At 46.2% G+C, this 18953-nt stretch overlaps 2 protein-coding genes and 1 long non-coding RNA gene across 3 annotated transcripts; 1 reads left to right on the top strand and 2 right to left on the bottom strand.

The window, feature by feature from the left end:
* Window positions 1-1934: 1934 nt before the first annotated feature.
* On the bottom strand, window positions 1935-7779 carry RAB33A (RAB33A, member RAS oncogene family). The gene is made up of 2 exons (XM_039330891.1): window positions 7144-7779; window positions 1935-2517 (listed from the first exon to the last, which is right to left on the bottom strand). Exons 1-2 carry the CDS (start codon window positions 7336-7338, stop codon window positions 2062-2064), a joined length of 651 nt encoding a protein of 216 aa, XP_039186825.1. The 5' UTR covers window positions 7339-7779; the 3' UTR covers window positions 1935-2061.
* Window positions 7780-9892: 2113 nt separating this feature from the next.
* Window positions 9893-14897, bottom strand: MARS2 (methionyl-tRNA synthetase 2, mitochondrial). Its single transcript, XM_039330906.1, has 3 exons — window positions 14631-14897; window positions 12809-13143; window positions 9893-11306 (listed from the first exon to the last, which is right to left on the bottom strand). Exons 1-3 carry the CDS (start codon window positions 14872-14874, stop codon window positions 10164-10166), a joined length of 1722 nt encoding a protein of 573 aa, XP_039186840.1. The 5' UTR covers window positions 14875-14897; the 3' UTR covers window positions 9893-10163.
* Window positions 14898-15029: 132 nt separating this feature from the next.
* LOC120302460 lies at window positions 15030-18720 on the top strand. Its single transcript, XR_005555138.1, has 4 exons — window positions 15030-15216; window positions 16523-16662; window positions 17702-17798; window positions 18467-18720. It is a non-coding gene; the product is annotated as an uncharacterized LOC120302460 (long non-coding RNA).
* The last annotated feature ends 233 nt before the right edge of the window (window positions 18721-18953 follow it).

Genomic DNA, 18953 nt, shown 5'->3' on the forward strand with positions numbered 1-18953 from the left:
CATAGAGATAGAAATGGGTAGAATAACATAAAGCTTAAATTCCGCGCAGAAGGAAAGATCGGCATTCTGATGTTGCCGGTCTAGGACGCTTATCGATGGTGAAAATTCTGCAGTTCGCCTTGGAAGTTTGTAAACGAATTGCATTCGCGATCCAAATGCTCCTAAAATCACTTTTGGGCTCTAATTGTGCATCACGTGTTGCCTATGAATTCATTGCATGCCATACATCATCCATTCTTAAAACCCTTCCTGAACAATGTAAATGTGGCCACTATCCTTGATGTTTTTTTAAAAAGAATGTTGAAGGAAAAGTCTTCATCATGGTTCAGTCCAAGCTGGGAATAAACCACATGTGACTGCTTTAGAAAGAAGGTTGCAGTTTATTGGAGAAGAGAGCCAGGGTCTCCTAGCACTCTAAAGACAGCTTATGTTTCCATTACATGACAACATTTTTCCTCCAAGATTATTGTTGGTAAACAAATAAATCAAGGTTTGATAAACACTTAGACAATCATCTTACCATGATGATTAAAAAGGGACAGAACAATGGATTGTCAAGACATATAAACATACTTTTTTATAGCCTGATGGCCTCCAGATATTGGGCAGCCACAAATCTAGGAATGTATCTTAGATGAGGATCTGCTAAGGAGACTTTTCATCTATGAATGAGGATATATTTTTCAAGTGTTAAAAGGTGCCACAAAATCCAGGGCCATTCAGACCTTTTGTTAATGGGTTTGACGTAAAGAAGGAGCACAAAACGTAGCTCTGTTTTCCATTGCAGACATCCTTATTGCCCATCACATGCTGCGTGAGAACTTTTGGAACATTGTTTGTAAGCAAAACAACTAACTGAACTTCAGCCTTCAACCAGTCAGCAAAATGTTCCTTATGATGTTTTTGCTGCCTGATGTGGTTTTTCACTGATAAGCTACGTCCACTTGAACACAGTTCATTCAATAAACCTACAATAAGATTTAGCATCAAGTGTGAACCAGGTCATTGCCAGGTAAATCCAGCCAGGGAAATGGAGCAGCCCAGATAGCACATACTGATGACCCTTAACTTATGACTGGCTACCCTTCAAAATTACAATGGACCTCAAAAACAGGGCTTACAACCCGGTTTTAAAGTTACGATGTCTGTGCCACCTTCATCTCCCTGGGACAGTATGTGGGCTTCTCGACAGCTGACACACACCTATGGCCATTTGCAGCATCTTGTTGTCCTGTGAACACAATTTACGGTTTTGTTGGAAACTGGTGTTTACTTAGGGTTTCCAGCAAAAACTGCCCCATAGCGAACCATCCCATAACAAACAATTTTAGCAATAACAACAGCACCTAGACTAATATACTGTTTCCTAGTATTTTACAGCCCTCGCAAGCTGGTTTACAGAGTCAGCATTTTGCCCCCAACAATCTGGGTCCTTATTTTAACCGGCTTGAAAATCAAGATCGAACTTCGGGCAGTCAGTAGAATTAACTTGCAACACTGCATTCTAAACCACTGCACCACCGCAGCTCTTTTTAATTAATGAATTTTACACTTCACGACCTGCCACATTTGCTTAGTGACTGCCACAAACAAGGTGATAAAATCGGGCACAGTCCCATGTTGACCCATTTTATGACTGTCACAACTTATGACTGAAATTGTGGACTCAATTACAATCCAATAAAGGAGAATATTTGTAGCTCAGAATTGAAACGAGGGCTCCTTGGTGCTCTCTGAGCTTGCTTGTTTTCCTGCAGACATTTTATTAGCCAAACTAGGTGCTGATGACGTTACCTAGTTTGGATAATGAAACGTCTACAAGAAAACAACTAAGCTCAGAGAGCACCAAAGACCCCTAAATTACAATCAAAACTCGAGGACTATCTGTGATGGATTTCTGAGGAGGATAGAGAAAAAGCCACACCCAAACCAAGTGTGAGCCATACAAATGTTTATTAATTTAACATGGAATTCACTGGAAACGAGCCACGTTGATTCAGTTTATCGAGGCACACAAAACCACCTGCCCAGCCCTCCCGGTTCAACAGTCAAGACCGTCCTTCAGCAAGGACAGGAATTCCTATTGCCAGAGGCCGGCGCCAGCTCTATTTTCTGTCCCTTCCCTTGCTGCCTCTCCATGTCCCGATAGAGCAGAGACTTGTGAGCTTTCAGCCGGCAGGCCAGACACATGAAAATAGACTCCACGTTCTGACTCTCTTTGGGGTCCTTTGCGGAGGTTTCAAACAAAAGCATATTGTGGGCATCGGCAAATTTCAGGGCCATGCTGGACGGGACTTGGATTTGATCCCGCAAGTCACACTTGTTTCCCACAAGCACTTTGGGGACAAGAGCCGGGACCGCGTGGCCGTTGCACTCCTCAATCCAGTTTTTCAGGTTGAGGAAGGACGCCATTTTTGTGACATCATAGACAAACACCACAGCGTGGACGTTGCGGTAGTAATGTTCCACCATGCTCTTCCGGAACCTCTCTTGACCTGCTGTGTCCCACACCTGGACCTGCAAAAGAGAGCACAACACTTGCTATCGATATAGCTTTCCTGCCTCTTCCATGGGTTCTTTGCTCCGTTGTGGGATCCCTAACTCTTTTCAATTTGCCCTTGATATAATTCCCTTTACCGGGATGTATTCTTGGTTCCAGGAAATGATGCATTTCAAGCGGCAACCCTAGAAGTCCTAGACCAGGGGTCTTCAAACTTGACCCTTTTTTAATGACTTGTGGACTTCAACTCCCAGAATTCCCCAGCCAGCTGAGGAATTCTGGGAATTGAAGTTCACAAGTCATTAAAAAAGGGCCAGGTTTGAAGATCCCTGTCCTAGAGAAAAGCACCAGCAATATGCATTTCTGATGCCAGGAATCTGGCAGATACACTGACGGTGTTGGCCCTTGCATTTACAGAGAATCCTCAGCTTATGACCACAATTGAGACCGGAATTTCCATTTGCCAAGCAAAGAGGTTGTTAAGTGAGTCGCATCTAACTTTACGACCTTTTCTGCCATGTTCGCTAAGCGCAGTTAAGTGAATCACACAGTCATGAAGAGAATCCGGATTTCCCATCAACTCTGCTTGTAAAAAGTCAACGGGGAAGGTCACTAATGCCGATCATGTGAATCGGAACTCTGTAAATACAGATGTGCTTGAATTTGGATCACGTGACCCTGGGGATGCTGTAACAGTCATAAGAGTGAGAAACAATCGTACTGACTTTTCTCAGTGCTGTTGTAACTCTGAGCGGCCATTCAATGAACGGTTGTAAGCTTAGGACTCTTTGCCTACTGACATCCTTCTTTCAAGGATAACGCAAATGTTTCTCCTCGTTCATTTTATTCTCCTGACAATTCTGTTTTGGATGGGAGAGGTTGACTCTCACTTGAGGACCCCCACAGCAGATTTGCACATGGAGATTTGCACACTCTGGAGACAGCATTGATCCCATCTTCATAACTCAGCATAGCCTGATAGACCTTGCCTGGCTCAGCAAACAGAGTGTCATTCCCCTCATCTCATTCCTTTCTCAGCCAGGGCTCTTTTGCACAAGCCGGCCTTTGTATTCTGGTCTCCAGAAGCTTCTTGGGGCTACAAGGCTATCTTTTGTCCCCAGAGGGTGTGTGAGATTGCACTAACCATAGAGCAAAACAGGGTGATAAAAATAGTTTAGACTGAGAGAGAATTTCAGGTAAAGGGCAGAGAGAGAAGCCACTTTGGACCATCAAACAAAAGAACAGTAAACATCCTGGAAGGACACAGGGCTTCATTGGAGAGAAAATATTCAACCTTCTACATTTTTTTATTTCTTACATTTTTCTCAGTTTGCATTACTCATTTGTCTTTGCATTTTTGAGCTGTAATTATTTTTTTTTTCAAGAAAAGTCTCAGCCTTATGCCTGCTCCTTAAAGTCTATTCTCATCTCCTGAAGATCCTTCAATCCTTTCTTTACTTAAAAGACATTTTAAAATAATATTGCCTCAGGCCTACAGCTGGATGATGGAGGCAGATCATCAAATACTTCTTTGAACAGAAACACCTCCCTCATTTTGCAAAAAATAATGGAAGAAATCAAAGGCAAAGAAATATTTTTTTTCTCTCTCTCTCTCTCTGATGGCTGGAATAGTTCCTGGATACTCAAAAGGTTAAAAAGCAGCAGTGTTCCATAGAACCTCCCTCTCCTGCAGGAATACTCTGAGGTCATCTTGCTCTCATCCACATCTGTGCAACACAGAGACAGAACAAAACAGAAATAGAACAGGTTTCCACACATTCTAGAGCAGTGGTTCTCAACCTGTGGGTCGGGACCCCATTTGGGGTCGAACGACCATTTCATGGGGGTCGCCAAATCATGTTGTCCACCATTTTGTTCCCTTTTCCCTAGCTGTCCTACTCCCTCTTATTGGTGGCCACACCCACTTGGGGGTCACCACAACATGGGGAACTGTATTATGGGGTCACGGCATTAGAAAGATTGAGAACCACTGTTCTAGAGAGTAGGCTAAGATCACATTTTGCAAATTCTATATATCAGAGGTCCCCAATCTTTTGGGCACTAGGGACCGGTTCAGTGGAGAGGTTTTACCATGGACCAGAGTGTGTGTGGTTTTCTATGTGCATTTTTTTTTTAAAAAAGTAGGAACTAAAGATTATTGACACTTCTGAAACAATGGAAGAGTACAGAACCTGTGTTTCTTCCAGACTTTAGGGCAATTCAAAAACCTGCACCCTTCTGCAGTTATTTCAATGAAGTATCTTTCTAACTCTTCCAGACTCTTATTTATCCATTCACCCTAGAGTTCTGACTGGCTAGACAGGATACAGCAGATATAATCAAAGTGGCATAATTTACAGATGACCTAACATGTAAAGTGAAAGAAAAATGAAGCTTTTTCCTAAGCAACTCTTCTGTTTTCCTCCACAGAGAACATAACAGAAGGACGCTCAGCGATACCTGTGTTAAACCGATGGGTTTGTAATCTTGGTGTTCTCATATTTCTCTTCCTTTTTGCCACATTTTTATCAGATTTTTGCCAATGGGATAAATAAAGCCCTCATCATGAGTGCATTCAAACATTACCAAATCGGTTCACCCATGCCTCATCATCTGATCTGGCAAAACAGCAATCTATGTTGAATGAAGCATGACAGCTCAAACATCGATTCATCCCAAAGGCAACCTTGGAAATCCGTGCTCAATCCCAGCATTGTGTAACTAATCAATGGAAATGCAAAGCATGTTCCAGGCAGTCAGTTTGATTTTCCTTTTTTAATATACATAAACATATTTTAATACCATTCTAATCTAGCCATTGTCTCTCTACTGAAGGCCTTTTCCACATGTTTCCTTCTGTGATCGGGGCTTTTGTTGAGGCGAGAGGGCTTGTGTGAGTAAATGGAATTTTGGGCTATGCCGCCAGACATGTATATGTCCAGAAGGTCACCAAGGCGAACAGGCCATGGTGGATCCCCCAGACTAACACCAATCGTATCTGCCAACCCACATTGGATTAGCGTGTCAGATTATAGTCTATTCCTTCAACATGTCAATAAAACCTCAAAAAAAATTAACATACATTATAGTATAAAACAAGGAGCCAGTTGGGTGTAGCGGTTAAAGCATCAGCCTCGAAGCTGGGAGATTGTGAGTTCTAATCCTGCCTTAGGCACAAAACCAGTTGGGTGACCTTCGGCCAGTCACTTTTTCTTAGCTCTGGTAAGGAAGCAGTGGCAAAACCACTTTCTAAGAAACCTTGCCAAGAAAATTGCAGGAAGTCTCTGAGAACTGGTCACAATTGAACGGAAGACAAAAATATATTAATAATTATATGCAAATATATAATGCACACTACACACACACACACACACGCAAATGTATTGCGTTTTCTCAGTGGAAATTAGCAATTTGGGTCCCTTGGCACCTGGGTGGGGGGGGTACAACAGTTCCAGAAATACTAAACTGGGGAAGCCATTGTAAAGAGGGCCAAACCAGGAAAATGCAATTTGAATCCCTAATTAGTCACCCAATTCACTAGATGACTTCAGGCGAGTGTTTTTTCACACTCCCCCTTTCCACTTGACAGGGCTGTGGGGAGGCAATGGGGGAGGACGGAAGAGAAGAAATCAATGGCTTAAATCAGTGGTTCTCAACCTTTCTAATGCCGCGACCCCATAATACAGTTCCCCATGTTGTGGTGACCCCCAACCACTTATACATCATCGGGTGCCAGGGATGTAGCCAAAGAAAAGGGGGAAAAAATGGCGGACAGCCTTGTTTGGCGACCCCCGTGAAACGGTCGTTCGACCCCAAATAGGGTCCCGACCCACAGGTTGAGAACCACTTGCTTAAATGAAAAACAAAACTAGAGCCCCACGATGCATTAGCCACACATTGTATTAGAAGGATTACAATTGGCTGTTTTATACAAGATCCGATTCTGAAAACCAAGGTGGAGCAATGCTTAAGGTGCTAGTTTAAAATTCAATCCAGGCTCAGCCACAGAAGCTCAACAGGTAACCCTGGGCTAGTCACTTTCCCAGGTTGCGCTACCTCACAAGGCTGTGGGGGGAAAATGGGAGTATTCCTGGAACATGGCATATAAATCTACGGTGGGAATAAACACGCTGGATAACTCAGGAGCTACGTTTACCTCACCCCTAGCCAAGGGCAAGGATCAAATCATCTCCTTGAGTGACCCTTCCTGGAGGAGCCCTTCCAGCCATTGAGAGAATGAGATCACCACCTCTCCCCTCCGGGTCAAATTCTGGCCAGGCTCTGGCTGCATTCACACGACCTTCTAAACCCTAAACCCCAGATAGTTCTGGAAATAGACGCCTCGCGCTTGACGGGCTAAAAACAGATGATATCGGAGGATGGAGGAACGAAGCCACGGCTGGCCGGCCTCAAGCCTTCCCAAGGGGTCCCCCCCCCGCCCCCTCCGACGGATTCAGACCCGAGCCTGCGGCTGCCAAAGCCAGTGGCGGCCGGCGAAGGGATGCAAGGGTCCCTAAACTGGGAGCCGAGCATCTCCTCCGCCCCCGACGGCGCCCACCGGGGAAAGATGCTCCAACCCGGAGGAGAGAAGTCGGGGGGGGGGGGGAAGGCCCCGCCTCGGCCGCCCTCCGCCCCGCCGCTACCTTGATGTGCTCGCCGGCGATCTCCACCGCCTTCTCCCGGAAGTCCACGCCGATGGTGGCCTCGGTGCTGGCGGGGAAGGTGCCGCCGCAGAAGCGCACCGTCAGGCAGGTCTTGCCCACGTTCGAGTCCCCGATGACGATGATCTTGAAGATGCGCGCCTGCACCGACTGCTCCAGCGAGGCCTCCAGCTCCATCCCGGCGGAGCGGGCGAGCAGGAGCAGGAGGAAGCCGCGGGGAGCAACGGAGGACGGCCGCGCGGGGCTCACCAGCACCGCTTCTCCGGCTCAGCCAGCAGGACGGAGGGGCGGCCGAGCCGCGGGCTCCCACCCAGCCGCAGCCGCCGGAGCAGCCTCGCTTCGCCGGCCGGGAGCCGCCCCTGGGGTGGCGCGGCCATTGGCTGTCGGGCGCCCAGCCGGCTTCCAGCGCCCAGCCCGGCGAGGCGGAGCTACAGCTGGCCGCAGCTGGAACTGCGCCGCTCGGCTCGTGGGGGGGGGGCGCCGGGGCAGGGCTGGAGGGCGGCCCCTTTGCCCGGTCCACTCCTCCCCTGGAACTGCTCCGAGCCGCGCTTCGCGGACCCAGCCAGGGGCTGCTTTGCAAAGGCGGAGGAGCCGTATGAGCGAGGCAGGGCTTCCCTCTCTCGCTCGCGCTCAGACGTGCGGCGGGCTGGGGCGGATCCAGAAGAGTGCCGTGGCTTAAAAGGGAGGGGAGGGGGCTGCCGCTCGTTACGAAGGGCCGCCGGCTACAGGTAGCCCTCGGCTGAACAGCCACAATTCAAGCTAGTCTCCGAAGCACCAGAGGGCAGGACAAGAAACCGTGGAGGGAAACTAACGAAGGAGAGAATCAACCTAACACTAAAGAGAAATTTCCTGACAATTAGAACAATTAATCAGTGGAACGACTTGCCTCCAGAAGTTGTGGATGCTCCAACACTGGAGGTTTTGAAGAAGAGATTGGACAGCCATTTGTCTGAAATGGCACAGGGTTTCCTGCCTGAGCTGAGGGGGTTGGACTAGATGACCTCTAAGATCCCTTCCAATTCTGTTATCCTATCCTATCCTACCCTATTCTGTTCTATTCCGGGCCCCATTGCTAGACAAGGCAGTTGCTGATTCTAGTCCAATGTTAAGATTATTATTTTTTAGGTTTTTAAGCCAATCACTGCAGTTGTTAAGCGAATCCTGCAGTTGTTAAGTGAATCGGGTTCCTCACATTGACCTTGCTCGTTGGAAGCAGGCTGGGAAGGTCAGAAATGGTGATCATGTGACCCCGGGACAGTGCAACAGATATAAATACATGCCGGTTGCCAAGCGTCAGAATTTTGATCATGGGGATGGCGCAACAGTCCTAAGAGCAAGGACAGGACATAATTCACCTTTTCAGTTTTGTTGTAACTTTGGTCGTTAAACAAATGGTTGTAAGTCAAGGATGACCTACATTGGAATAAGAAGCTCATTGAGACATAGGCATCAAGAGGGCAGGCTCCTAAAAATTAGAAGGGAAAGGATGCTTATTTGGGATTCCTATTATCCTATGTTGAACAGGTAAGAGCAGAAGTTCAAAATCTGGGGGCCAGACTGTTCCCCCCCATTTTATTCAGGAGTGGGAAGAACAGAGACAGGAGATTTTACTTAAGAGATGCAGCAGTGTATAATAATAATATGGGGCGCACGTGTTTTCTTCATCACAATTTTCTGTTTTTAGGCCGGCTTTAAAAGGGATCTGAACTGTGAGAATTACACCCTGAAAACCACACTTAGGTGACATTTCATTAGAAATGAATGAACACTTGATCTCTGATGTAATGCTAGGGGAAAAAATCACATTGGCATGTTACAAAAAAAATGTATTAGCTATACCTAATGTGGTTACTGGCTGTTAATTTCATCCATTTTCCCTTCTGTCACAATGAAATAGAATCTTTTGGAAAGATGCTTGGGAAATCACTGCCAAGGATTGGGAGGAAACATTTATCACTTTTGGGCCTTAGTGTGTGTGACTCAGTTGGTTAATTCTCAATTCTTGATGAGCTTCTTTTAGCCTTTTGGAACTGTTTTGCCCCATTGAACCTGCATTAATTTCAGAATTTGTAAGATTTCACTTGTAAGATTTCAAACTGCAGTTTTAAAGACCTATGAACAAATGGCTCCCATTTAAGAACTTGGAATAAATGTGGTTAGGCTTGCACTGTTCAGTGCTTATTTGCGTGCCAATGTTTAATTACAATGAGTGGCAACAAACTGCCTTCCGGAGAAATTAAAAAACTACTTCATCTCTTACAGCTTCCAGAATTAGCTGCTGTAAAGATTTTTATAGCATCCATAAATTGAAGGCAGACATGTAAAAAATGCCATTTCATCACTCAATAAGAAGGCAGCAGAAATCACTCTTTGTGATTTTAGCTTTTGCAGTCTCTTTAAATCTTCTTACGGGAGTTTCAATACCACAATAGGAATATATCACCTAAAGCTACATTTTTATCGTTCATTTCCTCCAGCTCTTCCAAGTGATAAATAAATCAAGCAATTAATATGGGGACTTTAACTCCAGAACAGAAAAGCAAGAGTATGAAACAACAATGCGTGTGTAGAAAGAAAAAAAATATCTCTAGGAAGAACAAAGAACTGTGCGGTTTGCTGCAATTGCTAAAAGCTTTGGCAATGGGTGGTGAAATATAAACAATAAATGCAACCCTTAACATTGTGCACCTTAAGGGTTGTTTTCCTTTCCCCATGGTTATTTCAGTTTTAGAGTAGAATCATCATTCTTTACTTGATTTACTTAATCCCATACATCTTGAGAAGACACATTGAGAAGCAAATTACACTAGAATAGAAAAATGCAACCCCATGAGGAGTCCACATGGAAAGCTAAAAATAACAACTCAGAGATCTGAGTTAGCTGCGTATTATATGAAGCCTCTCCCCCTTACTTTGGTTCACTCCAACTGCACACTCTCAGAAGTCTTAGTTCCGTGTTCCTCTCTTTAAAACAAAATTAAGAATCTGTACAATTGGTGGCTTCAGATTTTTTTCAGCCTGGGAAACAGGACACCAGGATCCGGCCCGAGCTTCCTGCCTTCAAGGGGGCATTTTCTGCCATGATAGCGAGGGAGAAAGTTTAAGTCTTTTAGAGATCTTTCAGTAGGGGAAACCCCCAACCTTGAGAGAAGCTTGTCAGCCATGGCTGGGATCACTGGCTGCAGCAGGAGCCCATACACCCGAAGACATTCCAGAGTGACATGGAGAATGGTCCCTTGCCACTGTCGCTCTGTGGGATCCTCCGGGCATAGCTTCCACGGCCTGTGCCTCTGGATGAAGCCATTGGTCTGCCTCACGCACTCCATAATGGATTCCAGAGCCTTGTAGATCTGGAAGCGATCAAAAGAGGCACTCACTTTCATAGGCAGGCTCTCGACCAATGACACTAGCTTATAATCCTCTGCTAAGGCCTTGCCAGATCCACTTTGAATCCCCAGATCCCTAGGGAAGCAGGTTTCGGAGAAGATGGGGTAAGCCCCACTGGGATTCAGGGCAGAGGCGGTGCACCGGTTCAGGAGCCCCCCTAAGGCATCGGCTAGCTCTGAGTTGAGCAGCTTAATCACCTTCTCGTCATAGTAATCACAATCCCGCTCTGGGACCCCCTGTCTCAGCAGGAAATACCGAATCCCATCTACCGTGTAGTGCCGGAAGCACTCCTTTGGGTCAACGACATTGCCCAGGCTCTTGGACATCTTCTGTCCTTGTACCGTCCAATGAGAATGGACCCAAATCCGCAGGGGGGGCTCCAGGCCTGCAGCCATCAGCAAGGCAGGCCAATAGATGGCATGGAACTTGAGGATGTCTTTGCCCACAATGTGGCAAACGGAAGGCCACCAGGCCCGGTGCTTTTCAGGATAACCTACAACTGTCAGATAGTTCACCAGAGCATCCACCCAGACATAGATGGTTTGCGTCGAGTCCCCAGGGACAGGGATGCCCCAATGCAGCCGGTTTCGGTCACGAGATACGGAGAGATCCGGAAGGTCCCCTTCCAGCCACTGGAGGACCTGCTGATAGGAGGGCTCGGGGCTTATGGCGTCCTTATTCTTGTACAGCCATCGCTGCAATGGCTCCTGGAACTTGGACAGCTTGAACATGTAGTTTTTCTCCCTGGTCCAGTGCACCTAAGATGCAGGAGAGGAGTTATCACAAGGTTTCTTTTTTTTCTGGTTTCATCCACCTCTCCAATACAATATATATTTACCCAAGCATTTATATTAATGTCTAGTTTTCCTCCTTTAGAGCTGAAGGTCACATGCATGCATCAGAAAGCTTGCCTCCCACCCAGGATCTCATCTTCTTAGCTTCAGAAAGGTAGCAGCATGCCGGGCCTTCAGCCTGTTTTTCCCCAGCTTTCTGGGACTACATCTTTTGTTCACGCTATTGCCCTTTTCTATTTTTGGCGATCCTTGCTTATCAGTTTGATGTAATGCCAAAGGTATCGGCTTAGAATTCAGGAGACTATGAGTTCTAGACCTCCCTTGGGCTGAAAGCCAGCTAGGTGACTTTGTTCATTTTCTCAGCTCAACCTACCTCACACGGTGGTTGTGGGGAAAAAAGGAAGCAGGAGTATTAGGAACGTTCACCACCTCAAGCTGACCTACATATATATAACTGAAATAAGCATCTAATAATAATATAATAATATGGAGACTCTGTAGATTATTTAGAGGTAGCTTCTCCAATCTGAATGCTCTGTAGACAGGAGACACATTCTATTATTACAGACAACTTGGTGCAGTGGTTAAGGCGCAGGCCTAGAAACCAGGAGAAAGTGAGTTGTAGTTTCAGCTTAGGCATGAAAGCCAGCTGAGTATTTTGGACCATTACCCAGCCCACCTGACAGGGATGATATTGTGGGGTAAATAGGAGGAGGAAGGAGTATTAGGTATGAATTACCTATAAATTAATAAAGATGGAATAACAATCTAATTCAGTGGTTCTCAACCTTTTTAATGCCGCGACCCCCAACCGGTCGAGGACTACTCAACTGGTGCAGCACCGTTTGCAGAATGGGACTTTTGGCAGGCTCAGCAGGGCAGAGACAGCCTGGACAATTCCTATTGGCTTTTGAAAGCCAAGAGAATTAGACTCTATTCAAGAGAGTCTATTATATTGGCTTTCAAAAGCCAATAGAATAAAAGGGAGTAGCACAGCTAAGGAAAAGGGGAAAAGAAAATGGCAGACTGCGTTGTTTGGCGACCCCCGTGAAATGGTCGTTCGACCCCAAATGGGGTCCCGACCCACAGGTTGAGAACCACTGATCTAATTAATAAATAACCACAATATGATACTGTTTGGAATTTGCATGTTATTGGCTGAATGTTAAAGCACAGCCTAGAACAGGGGTAGTCCACTTTGGCTCTTTTATGACTCGTGGACTTCAACTCCCAGAATCCCCCCCAGCCACGCTGAGGGGAAAGAAAGAGGTTTCCAAGCTGAGCCATACTGGCTCAGGAATTCTGGGAGTCGAAGTCCACGAGTCATAAAAGAGCCAAGGTTGCCTACCCTTGGCCTAGAACAACCTGATTCACAAAACCTAACTACGACCAAATCACGTGCGAAGGAATAGCAAGCTGAGTGACTGAAGGCCCGAAAGAATTTGCCAGGGTTCACCATACTGTACCTGGTGCCCGCTCTCTATGGAAACCATCCTCTTGTTCCCTTGGGCATCAGGAGATTCTGTCACCTGAGACGCTGCCAGAAAGCTCTCCTCTGCTGTGCAATACCAGCCTTCATAGTCAGCTTGATACAGCCAGCCTCCATCCTGCAGGGCAGCCCAGAAGCACTCCACAGCCTGCCGATGCTGTGGCTCTGTAGTACGGATAAAATGGGTGTAGGAAATACCGGCCTGTGCGAAGAGCTCCCGGAATTCGGCCGATACACGGTCACAGAACTCCTTCGGAGAAATACCTGCAGCTGCCGCTGCCGTCTGAATTTTTAAGCCGTGTTCATCCGTTCCTGGCAAGGAAAACAGGACAAGTGAACTGGTTAAGAAGCCGAGAGGTAGCCTTCTCCAACCCCTGCCACCTCTGTGTTGGCAGGGCTACTCCAAGATTAATAAGGGATGAGATGGGCAGCTACATAAATTTGAATGATACATAAATGCGTTCATTCCCAGCAAGCATTCCCAGCCATTCCTGCAAACACTGCTTCTAGAATCTTTATAGAGGTTGTGGAAGCTTAATAATGGATGAAAATTTTGAGAGTTTTTCACACAAATGCATGGTTTATTGAAGAAATCCGAGTAGCTTTGTTCACATGCATTGTGATCAGCCAGGATGGAAAAACTCATCAGAAAAGTGAGATTACAAAAAGAGATATTTGCCAATTTTCCGGGGGAAATGAGACACTCTGGAAAAGCAAGGTTGTTTTGAATTCTATTTTTTAAAAATCACTCCCTCCAGCAAAAAATCACTCTTAAAACTTTAAGAGGCCCCCCCCCTTACATTTCTGCTGTCCAAATTAGTCAAAAACCAGGGGTGCAACATTAGGGAGTCATGCATGGATTTTCATCAATCAGCCTACCCTCCGTCTACAACAGGATTATTGCAAAGGACAAGAAGATGATTATCTGTTGTACCAATGTTCACCACTCCAACGCTGTACATAATGTATTGCACTGCAATAATATTATGCTAACTCTTGTGTTTTTCAACCTGGGCAATTAAGCTGAGTGGACTTCAACTCCCAGAATTCCCCAGTCCGCACATCTTAAAAGTCGGTCAGGCTGAAAAAGACTGCACCTTCTGGACCATACGTGGCTGGAAATGCAACTCGAAAGGCGGGATGATGTGCTTGCTTCTCCATTTATAGCACCTTTCATGCATCCTCATTAGAAAGAAACCTCTCTATTCTTGCAAGCCCCGCACTTCCACTCGTGAAAGCAAACACTCGGATTCCCTAAAGCTTCCTCCACGTTAGTTTCACCCAGGAGTTTCTATTTTTTTTTTAATTTTTATTTTTAACCAACAAGACAAAACAGAACAAAGCAACACATAACACACATACACACACAATATATACCTCCTTTTTTTTTACAGCAATAACGTAACGGTAATCTAATATTTACATTTCCCCCTTATTCTTCTTTAAATATTTGTCCTTATAGCCCCATTATTTCTTATTTACATTTTTCTTCCTTCCTGTGGACACATATTTTCACTTTTGACCTTTCCATATTTATTCTCCTCTATTATTTCTAGTCTCCAACCAGACATACACCTTGTTCCATACTATATAATACTCTGTGTCCTCCTTTTCTTTTATCTCTTTTGTTAATTTGTCCATCTCAGCACAGTCCAGGATTTTTCTTATTACTTCTTCCTCTGATGGTATATTCTCATTTTTCACCCGGGAAGTTTCTAGACGGATCCCTAGGACTCCCTTGCTTCCAAAATACAGACTCGCGTCTGCAAAACCCCTCAACCCTCGTGCACCCCGCCGACCTGTAGCCAGCCGCTCTCCCTCGCCGCCCAGCAGCTCCCGGTGCCGGTGCAAGGCATCCGCCAGCACGGCCGAGTAGAGGTGCCCGATGTGGGGCGGGCCGTTCACGTAGAAGATGGGCGTGGAGAGGAGCAGCCGCCGGGACCCGCACGAACTCCGCCGGAGACCCTCGCCGGGATCCGCGAAGCGCCGGAGAAGCGCCGGGCGGAGGAAAGAGCGCGCGGCGCGAGCCTGCAACGCCGGCATGGCAGCGGGTCCCGGGGCAACCCCGCCCCTCCGCTCCGACGGCCACGCCCCCTCGCCCGCGTGGGAAGCTAGAGTGCGGATGCCTAGAGCGGCGCGGCCGCGGCGGCGCGCGCCCAAGGGCAAAGCGGGCGAGCGTTGGCGTGCGTGCGCAGAAGAGAGAGAGAGAGGTCCGTCTCTGGAAGCGGACGGGTGAGGAGGAGGAAAGGAAGGTGAGGTGATCCGCCTCGGAGCTCGTGCGGGCCGCCGCCGCTGCTGCTGCTGCCGTCGTCATGTCCCGCTACCAGTTGGGAGCCACCCTGCTGCGGGCGGTGGGCCCAAGGTCGCGTTTCCTGCAGGGGCCAGGTGAGCGGAGCATCGCCGGGCGGGGGGAGAACCTGGAAAGGGAGCGAGGGGGAGGGGCTTGTCGAGGGGGAGGGGCTTGTGCGGAAGCCTGGACTTCCCCCCCCCGTGTCCTGCCCTCTCTGACAGTGAGGGGGGGTCGTCTGGGGCGGGCGAGGTTCTCTAGTCCGGGAGCCCCATTCCCTTCTTTAATTGACCCATTTGCTCGCCCCAGCCCTCCCAAGCCCCCGGACCCCCCCGCCACGCAGGAACCCCCACCTCCCAAACCTCCAGTGGCCGCGAGTTCCGCAGGAGCTGCCCGTCGCTCGGCTCCAAGGTCATGACAGGCGCAGGGACGGAAGCGGGTGCCCCGCCGATCCCGCGCCCTTCCCGGGGAGGAAGCTGGAGAAAGGCGGCGGGGGGGAGCCCGCTTTGGGCGGGGGCTCTGCGGATGGCCGAAGGAGGGGGAGTGGAGCAGCCCCGGAGGGCGCCAGGTTGGAGGTTGGGGGGGGTCTCCTTGCACAACGGGACGTCCTGCTCTGACTTTTAAAATTAAAATTTTAATTTTTAAAAAAATTAAAGTTGTATGTTTTCCAAAAATTAAGATGACTGCTTATTCCGAGGAACGTCCCAACAGCCCCTGCCCCAATACTGGATTAAAGAGCTGGGATTAAACTAAATTTCTGAGGATTGGGAAGAAGGGACATCTGAACGCTGTCCCAGAGGAGGGGAGACAGCGCCTGAAAAAGCAAGTTTCTCTGACCCTTTGGGTGGCAGTCTGTGATCAAGGGGACATAGGAAGAGCCTGCCCTACTAGATCGAACTGGAGGGCCGCTATTTATACATTTATTTACCACCCATCTTGGGATTCAGGCGACTCTGAGCGGCTTACATCAGGATGAAAAAATATACTGTATATAACAATGGTTGTAAATATAAAAATGAATCAAAATTACAAAACTTAAAGTGAGCTAAAAAACAAGGTTTGGAGGGGAAGCGGTGTGTGTGTGTTTGTGTATGTGTGTGTGTGTGCCTCCTCTATTAGTGTATCAATCCCCTCCAGCCAGCAGCTTTTCCTTCAGGACCCCAAGTTTTACTTACTGTCCAGAACCAAGTTTTAAAGACTTTTCTGAATGCTAAAAGAGAGAGAGATATTACCCGGAAAGTTCTCCTTTACTAACCTGGCGCCTACCCGACCACTGTCTGATGTCAACCACTGTCAATTGGTTGTAATGGGAGCAGAGTCTGCTTGGCTTGGCCTTGTTCTCATTCATGGCTTATTAAAGTGCATCATTTGACACTCTTCCCTCCTCGTAAATTGTGTTCCCAGGCCTCTTTCAGCAATGGAAGGCTCCCTCAGAAGGACTACCCTGCAGGCAAATGGCCACCTCTAGTCTTGCATGGCGCTACAACAAAACTCTCTACACCACCGTGGCATTGAGCATCTTTGCAGCTGGAAATGCGTATTATGTAAGTAGAGAGGCTGACCTAGAACAGAAATCCAGTCTCATCTAACACACTGGTTACCGTAACCTGTACTCCTGCTTACTATGGGTGTTCCCCCCCCCATTTCTCTGCAGAATATTAAGAGGAAGCTTAAAACCTAAGAAGGCAGTGGTGGGCTTGGCTGAGATGTACCCTTTCTCCTTTCATTGTTTCAATTAATTTCCTGGAAGACATGCAGAAAATGAAATAATGCCTTCTCACCATCTGGTGTATAAAAATCAACTTGCAGTCCTAGATGTTTGCAGAAACCAGATCCCCGGTTATCAGAGACACTAGAATAATCAGTTTTCATTCTTTTTAGACTCTGGTGTTGTGCACTTTGGAAATCTCAGTTGGCTGTGGCCCTGACATTGGCATTGAGAATCCAAGTGTGCTACTTCATTATGCAGGGAGTGTTCATCGAGGCAGCCCCCCTAGAGAATGTCACGGATTGAGTCTGGAAGGGTGATGGCATGGTTTTGGGGACACTGGCCTTTTCCTGTCCACCAAGGAAGTTGTATTCTCATCATCTAACTCAATCTCAGGTCGAAGCAGATTTTTAAAGGATTGCTGTAGGCTTATGGCAAACTTCTTTATCCCAACTCAGTTTATTACTGGTTGTCATTTAACCCAAAACCATTTTTAACTTAGAGAAATTGATATGGATTGGCAAACACAAAGTGACCATTACTTTTTCAAGCTGTCCATTGCACTCTCTGCGTAGGCAAGGGGATGGAGGCTGAACAATTTTAAAGAAGCGTTCACACAACCACACTGGAAAAATATCTACCTTTCAGATCATAAATTTGCCATCTGTTTGAAGCAGCTTAAGAACAGTTTCTGTTTATAGAAATTTCTGTGTTTTCTTCTCCATCTGACGACTGCTTATTTGTTAGAGACTGAAATATTTTTATTTCTAAAATAGAGCTATTTTAGCTATAGCAAAATGCAAACTTGGAAAAATGGGAGTTTTCCCCCTGCCCCCTATAGTGTTATGTTAAATATTATCTTTTCGGTTACACAGGGATATGAAATTTTGAGGAGGGCCCGACAGCGTGATGTGGACCGTGCAGAGAGGTACGCACGCATGGATGCCCAGTTGAAGGTATATCGCTAATAAGGTAAGAGTGAAGCTGTAGCAGATCGGCGTTTATACTTAGATACTCCGAGGAGGAACTGTTAAAGGCTTTTTGTAGACTAAGTACGCAGATTTCTAGGGACTGGTGATCTCTAACTGTAATAGGGCGAGGACCAACATTTGGAGTGGTTCTGGAGGAATTAACACCCAGGGATTTAGGCGTCAAATATTTAGTGCTTTGAAGCTTTGCCATACTATATGTGCCATTTATTGAGTTCAGTAAGGTCAAAGATGTCCAACTTCCTGTGGAAGTTCATGTAGAATTATTTAATTCCTGCGTGCTATGTTACCAATTAATTTACAATCATATTTTTCAAATGCAGCATGTTTATCTTTTTTTAAATACCATTTCATTTGTCCTACTCTTTTTTCCCCATCTCCCTCTGCAATATTTATATATCTTGAGTTTTTAATAAAAGTTTGAAGAACCTACCTGTACAAATATATCCGCTATCAGGCAAATACTTTTTAAAAATTTTATCATTCCTTGTGAGCAAAAAAAAAAAAAAAAATCAACAAGAGCCAAGAATTTTATAGCATTCATAAACTTAAAGACACTAAGTAAAATTGGCATTTGATCAGTTAATAAGAAATCTGTAAAAATCATATTCTCTTACTAGTTGCATGGTTGACTTTCTAATCTTCTTCCAGGAGCTGGACAGCACCAGAAATAATATCAACTAAAGCCACATCCAATTACTCATCTCCCCTGGCTCTTCACTGTGGTAAATAAATCAATTAAAATGGGGAATGTAACTCCAGAATACAGAAACAAGCCATGAAGATCAGTTGAGTACTGCAATCAAAGATTTGGTGGCAGTTTCCTTACTTTAAGCATAAAACTTTTCACAGTGACACAATTATATTTAGAAGCAGTGTCAAGTAATAAAAACATGTGGAAAGAACAAAGAATCCTGTGGTATGTTACAGTGTGAGAAAATGTGGCAGTAATTGTGAATTATTTTTCTCTTTTAGCCTCTACATTTTGTCGTCTATAAAGATGGAGACATAAATATGTATGAATAGAAAGCACAGAAAAGCCTCTTGTACAGCAGTAGGGGAAAAATGGCTACTTGGCTTTTATTCCCACTGTCAAAACAATAACTTCAGTATCTTCCTTTAGCTCTGTTGTTTCATA

The sequence above is a fragment of the Crotalus tigris genome, unplaced genomic scaffold (genome assembly GCF_016545835.1).
Source record: "Crotalus tigris isolate CLP2741 ecotype Arizona unplaced genomic scaffold, ASM1654583v1 scf7180000017622.5263843, whole genome shotgun sequence".
Classification (NCBI taxonomy): domain Eukaryota; kingdom Metazoa; phylum Chordata; class Lepidosauria; order Squamata; family Viperidae; genus Crotalus; species Crotalus tigris.